At 41.7% G+C, this 13,849-nt stretch overlaps 1 protein-coding gene across 1 annotated transcript in view; it reads right to left on the bottom strand.

Annotated features, from left to right (window-relative positions):
- Positions 1–8,813: 8,813 nt before the first annotated feature.
- emc2 (ER membrane protein complex subunit 2) overlaps positions 8,814–13,849 on the bottom strand; it is a 28,734-nt gene continuing 23,698 nt past the window's right edge. The window contains exon 11 of the mRNA XM_079691378.1: positions 8,814–9,414. Coding sequence (XP_079547504.1) covers positions 9,328–9,414 — 87 coding nt within the window. The 3' untranslated portion in view covers positions 8,814–9,327. The remainder of the gene's footprint in view (positions 9,415–13,849) is intronic.

Genomic DNA, 13,849 nt, shown 5'->3' with positions numbered 1-13,849 from the left:
AAACTCTGATATCGCTGATAACCCTCCCCATCAACACTCTGATGCGCAGTCAGATCCGCTGATTGGTTCACTGATGATATAGGCGCCCAATCCAGAGCCTCTGGCTAGACCCGCCCAAAGGGAGGCTCGTCCTCTCTAGCCCCATTTCAGTCCTATGTTAAAAGCCAGGGTTATTATCTGTATTTTAACAGACTTATCTTTTAAATTGAGGTGTATTTATTGTTCTCTTCTAAGTTTATTTTTCTCTGAAATTTTAGGGAGGATGGTCCTCCCTTTCCTCAATGGACGAGCCTCCACTGAGTAAAGTACAGTTATTAATTAACTAGGGAGTAGTGTTATTTAACATACTTTTATTGTCAAGTATTGTCAAGTTCTCTGGGTTTTTGGCATTTATTTGAGTGTTTGTCCACATTTGAGAGGCTTGAGGGGCAACAGAGGACTCATGGAGAACTGGAATCCTTTTTTCCTTTTCTTTATTTCAACGTTTCAAGGACACATTAGGATTCTTTCAGGTTGAAAACCTTTGAAAAAAAAAAAAATTACAGCATGTAATTTGCAATTTAATATATTATAACCTAAATTAATCAGTAACCAAGTATTTTACTCAAACTCAATGTATTTAATAGTTAAATAAGTGCTATAATTGACCTGGTTCCCCACAACCACACATTTGCCTTATGTGACCCGCTCTATTGAAATCAGTCGGAAGTCGCAATGGCTCATTTCAAAATAACCGTGGATTTGAATAGTTTTTCGGGGTTCGGGTGTTTTGTTTGATTTAAATAAACAAAGTCTTGGCTTTCAGAATATGAAACTTGTATTTCCAAAATCACACGATAAATACATGTTTGAAGCTTGTAAAGGGAAGATGACAGCTCTCACTCACGCTCTGCTCTTCCGCAGCGCCACCCCCCCTCCCTCCGCTGACATTATGAATGTAAGCGTATAGTAATCATAGATAACACGGCAGGGTCCGTTACAGTTTGTTTTCATCTGATTTCAAATAAAAAAAGTATTGGCTTTCAGAATATAAAACTTGTTTCGGCAAATTCAGATGATAAATACAACTTTGAAGCTTGTAACGGCATAATTACAATCGGAGAACGGAGTAATTTAACGTCACAGCAGGCATAACAACAGCCGGTGTTTCTTGTGAGTGTTTTCCCCGGGAAACAAACACAATACACACAAACGCAAAAATACACAAACACAATGTTCCCTTCCACCTATACATGCGAGTCGTCCTTTTCTTCAATTAATGCGATAAAGACGCACGAGAGGAATTGATTGAAGCATAAAAACCTCGAGAACTGCCTGCGGATTAAAGTGACGTCAGTATCACCAGATATCCAAAAAATAGCGACCGATGGGAGATGTCAGTTTTCACATTAAGTGAGTACCAAGCCTGACGTAATTGTATTTAATCGCCTAATTATATTTGTTATCATTTTTGAATGAATGGCTGATTGTAATTATTATCCCTAATGTAGCGTGTTTGCTCTGTCGTTTCTGGAGCATATGCACCACCACTCCTCGCCCTCCATGATCAAGCGGCTTCTCCAATTTTGTTGTCAATGTTTTGCCTGAACTTTGTTACTGTTCACATATAAGTAAACATTACGTTTGAATGATTTAGTGAGCTGGTGTTATTTTTTTCAAACCACACACCGAATGTTGGCTATTTCAGCACCACACGCTGTCCACCTATTGATCCACTATCAGCGTCAGTGCACCCCGCAGCCTGATTGTGCCTGTGCTGTGTGTTATTCACTCTCAACATGGATAAAGTTCAATAAGCATTCTTCAGGTGTAGGTAGATTCTCTATTCGGACATTATAGCCTATATGTGCGACTGTCGGTCCGAAGTTATACAAAAAAAAAAAAAATCAAAATATTTTTTTATTTTTTATTCTCAAAATTACGGGCCAAATATTATTGCTGGTGGGCTAACAATGGCCCACGGGCCGCCTGTTGCCGACCCATGCCCTACGCTGTGACAGAGTTAGCAGACAGGATGCAGCCTGCGACATGTGCGCACTTCTGCCAGAGAGCCTGGAGCTGAGAAGCCCAGCGCAACAAGCAGAACGGCCCGTGAAGGCCACAGAATATCCTCCTGGAAGAAGATCGCAGAAGTTTGGAGCCGCCTGGTCAAGTGGTTTAAGGAGTACAAGCAATGCCTGAAGCCAATAGTTTTAATTTCACGGGCAAAAGCTCTTCAAATTGTGGAAATTACCACATGCGCACACAAACTCAAGCTGACACAAAGGCATGCCTGCACATTGTCTGCACATACATAATCAAACTTTCATAACCACACATTCTCTCCCTCAAACACACACACCCAGTTTTCTCAGGGATGTTCTCTGCCTTGAGAGGAGATTCTTTTCCCAGCGTTGATGCCCTTGTTAAAAAAAAAACGAATGTGCTGGTGCAATTGTGCAGGGGAGGAAATAGTACAGAATCAACAAGGAGATATTGTGCAATAACCAGGGGAGAACTTGCTTCATATGCAATGATTGCATTTTTATTTCACACTACAAATCCCCCCCCCCACCTTTTAACATAAACATCCTACCTCTTTATCAGTAAGTAGCGAAGCAGCTTAAAATCTCTCTTTGTGCTGTTGAGAATGGATGAATCATGTGGTCAACTATCATGTGGTCAACTATTTCCAAATGCATCCAAGGCAAAAAGAAAAAAAACGTTGATGAATGCATGCTTGTCAAAGTTTATTTCCCACAAACTGAATTCCATCATGAAGACAGAGTTTGACACAACAAGCCAAGCAGATCTACGCAAATAGACCAGAATTAATTAATGTGCATTTATTATGATATATATGTCTTAATATTCAAAGATAATCAGAACGGATCACAACCCTGGAAGCACATCAACAGCTACAGACGATTGTGAATGTTGTAAAGGGAGTTCTGAATGGCAACTGTTGTAGTTATATTCTCACATCTCTCATCTACATGTCAGGTGTTATTTGACTGATCAATCATCACCGGCCCAACCCTGCTTCTCCTTTCCCAGGAAAAAAATGGAGTGGGTCAGGCCACCCCTGCTCGTAGCCAAAACACTATTTCATCACCAAGTCTGATTTTGTGGCTGGACAGGGCAGGATTTAGCGCTGCATGCCTCATCCATCTTTAGCGCTCCAGCCTCTCCCCCTAAAACAGACAGAGATGGATGAGCTCAGACTGGAGCGCGGCCCTCCCTTTCCACCCACTCCCTCACCTTGGGAATCTTCCCCAGTGCTTCAATCCTGCTCCCCCCTCTGTCTTGCAGACCTGTACTTGTTCCCTTACAGTTCCTACGCCCCCTACTTATATTCAAATCATCTTTTCTTCAACCTCCACAATGATCCCGAAAAACTAATCTTGTTCCTCTTACCTCTGCAGCCTCTCTTCTGTCCTTTTTTGCCAACCAGGATCTCCAACTGAATTCAAAAAGACAATGCAAGTGTTTGGGAAGTAGTCAGAAAAAGACTGGTTTGAGCCCCTAAAGGGAAAAGGAAAAAAAAAGAGAAAAAAAAAAGTCGGGATAACGGGTTAGTTAGCACGAGAAACTAACCCGTTATCCCGACTTTTTTTTCTCTCTCTTTTTTTTCCTTTTCCATGTCCCTTTAGGGGCTCCGTAGGTACGCATGTTGGTCTACACGTCAGTTTTCTATGGTAGGTTAACATTGGCGGCCTAAGGAAGCTTTTCAGACAGGAGAAATACCCAAATTGTTTGAAATGTGGCAATAAGCTTTTGCCGACCTAAGGAAAAAATATTTATGGCACAAAACATTAACATTTCAGTGCCTTTAAATGGATATAGGGCTTTGTAATGAGACACCAAATCTTGACTAAGTCAAATTAAGGAAAATCGGATTTGAATTATACTGAACAAGTTTGGTGAGAGCTTGTCATAGTTGGCTGCCACACATAAGTAACATGTTGACAGTTTGTTGGGTTCTTAATTCACAATCAATTCACAATCATGCGAGACAAAAGGTCTTCTTTAAGCCCCAAGGTCCCCGCCGGCGGGTATTTTTTTTTTTTTTCACGACACTGTGTCTCAGGGGATCTTAATATTTAAGAACCTATTAATGTGTTATACCAGATTAACGGGAATAATCTCAGCTATCTGACGATACAAACCATTTTTTACCAAAACAAAACATAAGTCTCATAAGAAGCATCTAAATGACCCCTGAGCGAAAAATACTAACGCACTTTGGCACATAACTCAAGATAAAAGATACCCTTATTACTTATCGTAGCTGCACATACAAGATATCCAATTAAAGCTGAGGTTCCACAGATTATTTAGGTACAGTGGGGCAAAAAAGTATTTAGTCAGCCACCAATTGTGCAAGTTATCCCACTTAAAAAGATGAGAGAGGCCTGTAATTTTCATCCTAGGTACACTTCAACTATGAGAAACAGAATGGGGGGAAAGAATCCAGGAAATCACATTGTAGGATTTTTAATGAATTCATTGGTAAATTCCTCGGTAAAATAAGTATTTGGTCACCTTCAAACAAACAAGATTTCTGGCTCTCACAGACCTGTAACTTCTTCTTTAAGAGCCTCCTCTGTCCTCCACTTGTTAACTGTATTAATGGCACCTGTTTGAACTAGTTATCATTATAAAAGACACCTGTCCACAACCTCAAACCGTCACAGTCCAAACTCCACTATGGCCAAGACCAAAGAGCTGTCAAAGGACACCAGAAACAATATTGTAGACCTGCACCAGGCTGGGAAGACTGAATCTGCAATAGGTAAGCAGCTTGGTGTGAAGAAATCAACTGTGGGAGCAATTATTAGAAAATGGAAGACATACAAGACCACTGATAATCTCCCTCGATCTGGGGCTCCACGCAAGATCTCACCCCGTGGGGTCAAAATGATCACAAGAACAGTGAGCAAAAATCCCAGAAGCACACGGGGGGACCTAGTCAGTGACCTGCAGAGAGCTGGGACCAAAGTAACAAAGGCTACCATCAGTAACACACTACGCCGCCAGGGTCTCAAATCCTGCAGTGCCAGACGTGTCCCCCTGCTTAAACCAGTACATGTCCAGGCCCGTCTGAAGTTTGCTAGAGAGCATTTAGATGATCCAGAAGAGGATTGGTAGAATGTCATATGGTCAGATGAAACCAAAATAGAACTTTTTGGTAAAAACTCAACTAGACGTGTTTGGAGGAGAAAGAATGCTGAGTTGCATCCAAAGAACACCATACCTACTGTGAAACATGGGGGTGGAAACATCATGCTTTGGGGCTGTTTTTCTGCAAAGGGACCAGGACGACTGATCCGTGTAAAGGAAAGAATGAATGGGGCCATGTATCGTGAGATTTTGAGGGACAACCTCCTTCCATCAGCAAGGGCATTGAAGATGAAACGTGGCTGGGTCTTTCAGCATGACAATGATCCCAAACACACCGCCCGGGCAACGAAGGAGTGGCTTCGTAAGAAGCATTTCAAGGTCCTGGAGTGGCCTAGCCAGTCTCCAGATCTCAACCCCATAGAAAATCTTTGGAGGGAGTTGAAAGTCTGTGTTGCCCAGCGACAGCCCCAAAACATCACTGGTCTAGAGGAGATCTGCTTGGAGGAATGGGCCAAAATACCAGCAACAGTGTGTGAAAACCTTGTGAAGACTTACAGAAAACGTTTGACCTCTGTCATTGCCAACAAAGGGTATATAACAAAGTATTGAGATGAACTTTTGTTATTGACCAAATACTTATTTTCCACCATAATTTGCAAATAAATTCTTTAAAAATCAGACAATATGATTTTCTGGATTTTTTTTTCTCATTTTGTCTCTCATTGTTGAGGTCTCTCTAAAAAGGTCACATGCCACTTGTTTTGCATCAATCTTGATACAGGGTACTTATTATATGTTGTAGTTTGGATTCCTAAAGCTTTTAGTCTACCATCCCATCATTCAAGGGTGGTTTTCACTATAAGTAATTTTTGTTTTTGGACGGACACAATAATTTACATTTTTTTACTGTGTTCAATCTGAATTTACTTTAACATAAAAACATCTATATTGATTCTGACACTTCTACATCCAACTCACATGTGTAATCTTGTTTTGAGAAAAAAGATTATTCATTTATGGTCATTTGTTCTGGGAATGTCATTTTCGAGCCTGAGACCTGAAAAACAGGCTCGGGGCTTAACAGGTTTTAAGAATTCTAGGTAAGACAGGATGAGTAATAGATCTTCTCTCAGTGCCAGCCTTGGACACTTTTTGATAAAGCTTACAGTTAGGGCTGATTAAATTCAGCCCCTAGTTTTGCTGCTATAGGCTTAGACTTTCGGGGGACACCTTACTTCTTCCTTCTCTCCGTCTGTACCTGTGTACTCTCATGTTCTGAATAACCCAGCTTCCCCCAAATTTCTTTGTGGTGTCTATCTAGGCCGGGATCCTGAGTCGTGGCTGATCCTGTTGCTGTGGTCCTGAATCCTGGATCGCGAGCCCTGGATCCTGAGTCGTGGCTGTGCCTATTGCTGTGGTCCTGGATCCCGAGTCCTGGATCCTGAGCCCTGCATCCTGAGTCCTGGATTTCGAGTCGTGGCTGAACCGGTCTCTGCGGTCCTGCCTGACTCATCATACTTCCCTGAAGGCTCCGACAGTATTGTTGACATCTTTGTGGATTCATCTTCTTATTAAAGACACATGCATTTCTAAACATTTGGACTACCTATTTTGTTAATGTATTATCTTTTATATGCACACACGGCATCTATTGCATATCTGTCCGTCCTGGGAGAGGGATCCCTCCTCTGATGCTCTCCCAGAGGTTTCTCCCATTTCCCCTTTAAACTGTGGGGGTTTCTTTGGAAGTTTTTCCTTGTACAATGTGAGGGTCAAAGGACAGAGGGTGTCGTATTGTCATACTGATATTCTGTACAAACTGTGAAGTCCACTGAGACAAATGTAACATTTGTGATATTGGGCTATATAAATAAACATTGATTGATTGATTGAGTTATAAATCACCGTCCTCACCCCTACTTTTGATGAATAGGCTGATTAGGCATGGCTCTATCCCGGTGTAAGCTCATCTTCCCAGAGCTCATCCTGTTGGGCTAACCTGGCCAGAGCATCTGAGGACAAGCAAACCCTCTCCAGGGGCTAATCTCCTGGGGAATCCAGGATTATGGGCAGCACTAATAGCGAATCCCCTACAAACACCAAAACTGAGCCGGCAGTTTAGCAGGGTTAGAGGGTTCTCTCCTCGCCTTCCACTGTCTTTTGGACTCTGCTGTACAGGTTTGGACTGCTGAGGTTCATGAGCTCTGAACCTCTTGAACAAAGGTTGAACAAGATTGTCATGACCTGGAGGTGTTGTAAACGGGAGATTATAAGTGATGCTGGGACAAAGGCTAATTTTCTTGACTCTACAAGGATATGTTTCAATAGCACAGCTGAAATGTATCAAAATTCATGACGCGTAACAAGCTTTTTTCAGAACAGTTTCAGACAGGCTAGGAATTACATTACACAGCAGTAAAATTAGATGTTTAATTTATGACAGTTTACTTTCAGGTGCATGCTGTCACTCATTAAAAGTCAAAGTTTACCCTGTGTTCTTCATCCAGACTACAGATGGCACTATTGCCTCAGTATGGCTGGTACTGGATACCAATATCTCATGATGATTGACAACCCTTAATTCCCCTGAATGACCTTAGCCAGTACGGAGATGTGTGCAAGGAGGCAACAACTAAAATGAATCACTGCTTCAGATCAAACAGCGTCCACCCTGCAACTCTTTAAAAAGAGCTTCTTTTAGCCTCAGCCCTTTTCCTGTAAAAATAACTCAAGTCAGTTTATGCTCAAACGTCCCCCTGGCTTTCATTGGTTCCGCCAGATTGGTGAGGCAACTCAAACGCAGACACATTCATCGACTGACCAAGTGGTATTAAAAAAAACTCCAGCTTTCCACACTCCCAGGCTTCTGAGCTGGTGACCTCTCTCAATTAAGAAGCCGTCCAAAAAAAAAGAAAAAGTAAGAGCATTAACCGAACACTCAAGATTTCCATCAGCCTGAGAGTGATGAGACAGTTGCCGCGACTTAATAAACAAAAAAATAAATGGAAGTAACAGCTGACCCGGCACGGGTGAGTGACAGCTTTAGATGATCATTTGGATCAACTCTGATTCCACAATTGCACCGAGCTCTAACAGCAGAGGAAACCAGCCTGCTTTCTTCCCTGCCTGTCATGAAAGTTCCCAGATTCATGAGTGTAATTTGCTTTTTCTTTCCAACTTGTGGCGTGTTAATTACTGGCAGCGTTCTCCGAGGCTCTCTAAACTGAAATGACAGAGGTGTTCTTTAGTGTGCTGAAGTTGGTTCAGCTGATGTCCATGGTAATTGAATAGCAGGATTTTGCAGATGGAAATCCCGAGAGTAGCTTTGTTACCAATTCTTCCATAATTATGACGCTCTTCCTGGTCCAGCATATTTATAGCAGGTTCAAATATGTCAATGTCACTGCGCAGTGACCTTTTGGATGCATGGAGGTCCTGCTACAAACTCTACCTGACTTCATTTTTATTTAAAAAAAACTGTACACAAATACAATGTATGTGCATAGTATCCTATTTTATGTATATTTTTTATTTAGAATGTAAATATTATATATGCTGTTAATTAAAAAATGTTGATGTATATTTTCTACTGTTATATACATTTTAACTCGTGCAATGCTTTCTTAACATGCTGCTGTAGCAACACAATTTTCCAATTTGAGATCGATAAGGCATTTCTAATCTAATCAAAGAGACATTCAGAAAATGTATTGGCAATCATTTCTACTTTTATTAAGACATTTTATTAGATTAGACAAAACAAGTTTCATTAGATAAAGATGTTTCATTTACAGATAGCTCAGGAAACAGTAAAGGACCTCAGTGCAGACAAGTGGGACTCCACATTGTCTTCATAAATAGCTTTTACTGTACAGCTTCTTACACATGGTCACGTAGTTTAAAAACCCTGATGTGATTACATCAGTTAAGAGATAGAACCTAAAAGAAAACATGGGATGGGGATGGAAAATTACAGAGTTAATACTAAGTATAGCTTGTTTAAATAAATTGGAGTACTTGGAATTTGCTATTCCAGATGCGTGGGGGAAATTGTTGCACTTGAGGGAAACAAATGTCTTTCATTGTCCGTGGCAAGTCCAATCAATTACAGATACATACTAAAAAGGAATAGAAGAAGAAAAGAGAGAAAGATCCGGTGGTGGTCACATTGCAAGGTTATCCGAGTTGCCGTGTTGCTCCGAGTCTGGGCAGGAGGAAGGGCGTCTAGGACATGGTGATCTGCATGGACTCCAGCATCTCCTCCACCGTCTTCATGGAGCATTTGTTCTCCTTGGTCCCGCGACCAGCCATCTGCGTGTCAGAGAAAAAGTAAAAAAAAGAGACAGAAGTGAGGGGAGAAGAGAACATTGGCTCATTAGGTTCCGCCGCCAACAAAACGAAAAAGGCTAAACACATTTGAAAGCAGCATTACTCGTTAACCTCAAGCACCCTCTGCTGCAGTGGTCATTAAATAGCATTGATAAACGGGTAAAGAGAAACGATAGCCAGATTTCTCCTCAACTGTTCCATAAGAGCCACTTTGTGATCGCTCAGAATCAGGATGCCCACATGATTAGTCCACTTCCATGGCCTCTAGTACGGGAGTACATAACACTGAGCTCTAATTTCTGCACTGTGTCCACGGGGTTTTCACAGGAAGTGCCGCAAATTATAATCCACAAGCACATCCAGGATTACTCATGCATGCACGTACAGGCACACACACTTCTTCCCAATTAAACTTTGCAATGGACGAAGCATCGCCTCGAAAAATAGCGAAGAGGAAGACAACTTCCTTAACCTTGGGCAGGGGACCAGGGGTGGAATAAAGGGTCAGTGTAATTAGCCTCGCTTCACCCACATTTATAGATAGAAATCAATCTTGACGCGATGATTCTAAAATAAGATGAAAAGTATTTTTAACAGTAAATCTAGATACCAGTAAGAGAAAGAGATTTAAAGTGCCCTATTATGCTCATTTTCATATTTGTATTTTGTGACTCTACTGTGACATGTCTCCATGCTTTAATGTTCAAGAAGCTTTTTATTGTTCTCATACTGCCTGTGCTGGAGCACCTCTTTTCACCCTCAGGCTGAAAACAGAGCCCAGTCTGATCTGATTGGTTAGCTGGCCGGCTCTGTTGTGATTTGTCAACTGCTTAGAGACATCCCGCCCCTGAGCCTATGATTTACAATGTGCAGCGAATAAAAACGAGAGTACTACATAGTGATGTCACTATGTTAAGGAAGTAAACAAAGAAGTCTACCATGGCGTTTCAGACGGCAGCGGAGAGTGGCCTGGATTGCAATGTTTGATATTTATTAAATATTAAACATTAAGTCTTTGGGGCAGCAGTGGTTCAGTCAGGCAGGGGGTCAGGATTGTGCCCTCACTGAGACCATTTGGCTTTCTTCCTAAACCTTTTTGTGGAACAACACATTCAAACTGACACCTCTCAATGCCATGTTCAACATAAAGAAATGCTTTGAATGCTGTGAGGCTTTTTCTCATCCAACATTAGGCCTGGCTTCCAACAGGAGCTAGCTGTAGCCTAAAACTAGCCTATTTCCATGGCTAACGTTTTTTCCTTCCTGTTTTGCCAAACTCCATCTTAAGACAGTTGGCTAAGGTGTGCAATTGGCTACGAAGTTTCCAAGTGTGACTCATTCTCCTGGAGTTAGGGGGTGTGTGTGTGTGTGTGTGTGTGTGTGTGTGTGTGTGTGTGTGTGTGTGTGTGTGTGTGTGTGTGTGTGTGTGTGTGTGTGTGTGTGTGTGTGTGTGTGGTGGGGTAGCTATAATGATCAGTGCATTTCATTGCCTTGCTGCCCTAATGTGCCATTACCCCGAGCCCCGGTAGTCAATTATCTCCTTTGCTTGAGGTGAGAGAAGCATATTAGCTCCTGCCCTGCTCTACAGCGGTGGCGGCCGAGCACACACTCCAGATCTATTTAGAGCGTCTGATAATAGAGTCCCGGCGCAGCGGGGAGCCTTTGGTCCGTGACGGAGGAGCTAATCAGGGAATCTGTTGCGAGAGTTAGGGCAGGAGGGCAGTGCTGCTTTGAAGCCCCCCTTGTACCTCCAAGCAGGGGTGGAATAAGTACACAGATCTTTTTCTTAAGTGAAAGAGGAAATACTTAGGTCCTAAAACACTACATTACAAGTAAAAGTGCTGAATTCAAAAGTGTACTTCAGTAAAAGCACAAATGTACTAATCAGAATCAGATTTGGAATACTTTGTTTGTCCTGGGGGTGATAAGGTTTAATGGAAGTTGCACCATCTTAGAATGCTCTGTCTTTTAACCTCTTTCCTTATCTCCCTTGATCCTCCTTAGCAACGGTCATCTTGTCCTTAGCAGCGGTGTGTTATCGATTATTAACAACCTCTGAATGTCCTAATGTACCAATCCGAATTGAGCATTCAACATTGGAAATAGAAGTTTCATATTCTGAAAGCCAAGACTTTGTTTATTTAAAATCAAACAAAACACCCGAACCCCGAAAAACTATTTTTTTTACGCAAATCCACGTTTATTTTTGAAATGAGCCGTTGCGACTTCCAACTGATTTCGATAGAAGGGGTCACATATGATATTTCCTGTTGAAGTGTAATGGATTAGAAGTATGAAATAGCATTAAATGGAAATAGGCAAATACACGTCAAAATAATACTTAAATTGGTACTTAGTTACACTGCCTCCGAGCCCCACATCTACAGCTCCTTAACATGTCAACCGACCCCGCTGAGGTAATTACGTTTCTCTTGTTGTAAATGAGTCTCAGTGGGTCGTGACCTCTCGCTGACGTCTGCTCCCACTTGCACTCACCTACCCACCTTTTTTCTCACAGTGAGGTATGACAATCACTAGGTACCTGGGCCCTAATAAAAGAGGACGAATGACACGAGCGACGTTTAAAAAAAAAAAAAAAAAAGGGCCATTAATCAGCGCGCACAAGCACCCAGTGGCCTGCAGCTGTGTAACAGAGGCCTCACACCGCGTGCCGCTCCTTTTAAAAAAGATCTCAGAAGTCGGGAGGTGGTGAGGCAACCTTACACCTCTTCATTCAACTTGTCTCGCACAGGGAACTAAAAAAGAAAAACGTCTGCAAGTGCTAGACTTGCATACACATACTGTACATACACACTCGGGGCACGACATAATCATTACCTGGCAACTACTACAGGATTCTTACAGCATTGGATTTGTCAAATGTTCTAGTTAAACAATCAATTCAGTCAATTTCACTCAACAGAAATTAGCTTAACTTTGGGGCATTTTTTAGAGCACTACCAGACAAGATAGAGGGACAGTTTCAATCATTGGATTTGTCTTCTTCCATAAAATGAGGTTCTAGAGGAGGGCAGAAGCTCACACTCCCTGGAGGACAAAGGTGTGACTGACTGAGGTGTCTCATTATCATCACAGAGGGGGTGGGGGAAAACCACACTCAGTCAGAACTTTTAAAAACTTTGTCCACTGATCCCTGAGTGGAGCTGAATTATTTCAGTCTGTCCTCATAACTCCACTGAAACGTCTTGCCAGCATGACGTACACAACAATATATTGTCCCTATTTTTGCTGCTATAAAACCTACATTTCCCTACGGAGAACCTTAAAGGTTTATCTTTTCTTATGTTGATCACATTCTCATCCAAACAAACGCACATGTTAACAGAATGACAACATCAAGATCAACCAAAATGCTTCCTGTCATGTCCATACATCGTGGGATAAATCGATAACTTCATGATTGAGAAATGCCTACATATCAGCTTCATGGTTTAAACTAAATGAGTATTGTAAATCCATTTAGAGGTGTAAAGGATGAATAACTCAACTCAATGACTCTGAAATACTTTTTGGTCAAAAATATATTATTTTTCATACATAATATTGTCTGTACGTGTTTATCGACAGCTGAAATGTATGCCCATAAAGCTATAAGCACGAAGAATCTGCTGAACTGAAGACAGACTTGTGATTCCTGTCTGTGGGAAAATCTTCTGCCACCCCTCTCTGGCAATAAAGACAAATATCTAGCAAGGAACACATGTGCTCCACTACTGCTCATGCTACTGTCAAAACCCTGTAACAAGTTTAAGATGGAGTCCCATTGAGTAATGTTACAATGTGTCCGTTTCCAAGCTTTTTTGATGTACTTATATAAAGCCTGTCAACTGCCGGTAATGGATTCATAAGCAGTTAGAATCAGACATTTTAGACTAATAAGTGCAACATGTGGCCAGAACAGAAGTTTAATTGAAGGACAGTGTCAGTGCCATGGATTATGTTACACTTCAGATATGTGGACGCGGCTGAGTTCCATTTGAGTATGATTTTCTTTCTTCACACTTTGTTTCTCTGCTTCCTTTGAGCCACAGATTTATGCTCGAAAATTTAGCAGTTTGAGATTTTTATCTTGTTCCCTGCTGGGATGAAAGACATTCTGAGACAGCGAGGTGAGGTCAGCGAGTGTATGGATCAAAGTGTGAGAACTCCACATCAATCGAGGCATTTGATGGACTATTATTGTTGACCAAAGCGCCTATGTGTTTTTCAATCTATCAAGGAGATCCATATCGTATGAAGTGTTAACCTGATTTAAAACCCCTCGGCAGTTATTACATGTTAAATCAAGCCTACAGGAACGAGTAAAAGCTCGTAGTTCTCCCATGAAACTTCTCCAGCAGCCGCTCACCGTGACACATGCACACTTTTTTCCGATTGAGCCCTCATATTTGTCTGA

This window comes from Notothenia rossii, assembly GCF_949606895.1.
Source record: "Notothenia rossii genome assembly, chromosome: 7".
Taxonomy (NCBI): Eukaryota; Metazoa; Chordata; class Actinopteri; order Perciformes; family Nototheniidae; genus Notothenia; species Notothenia rossii.
Note: the sequence above shows the minus strand (reverse complement) of the source record. Positions and strands in the feature narration are given on the sequence as shown.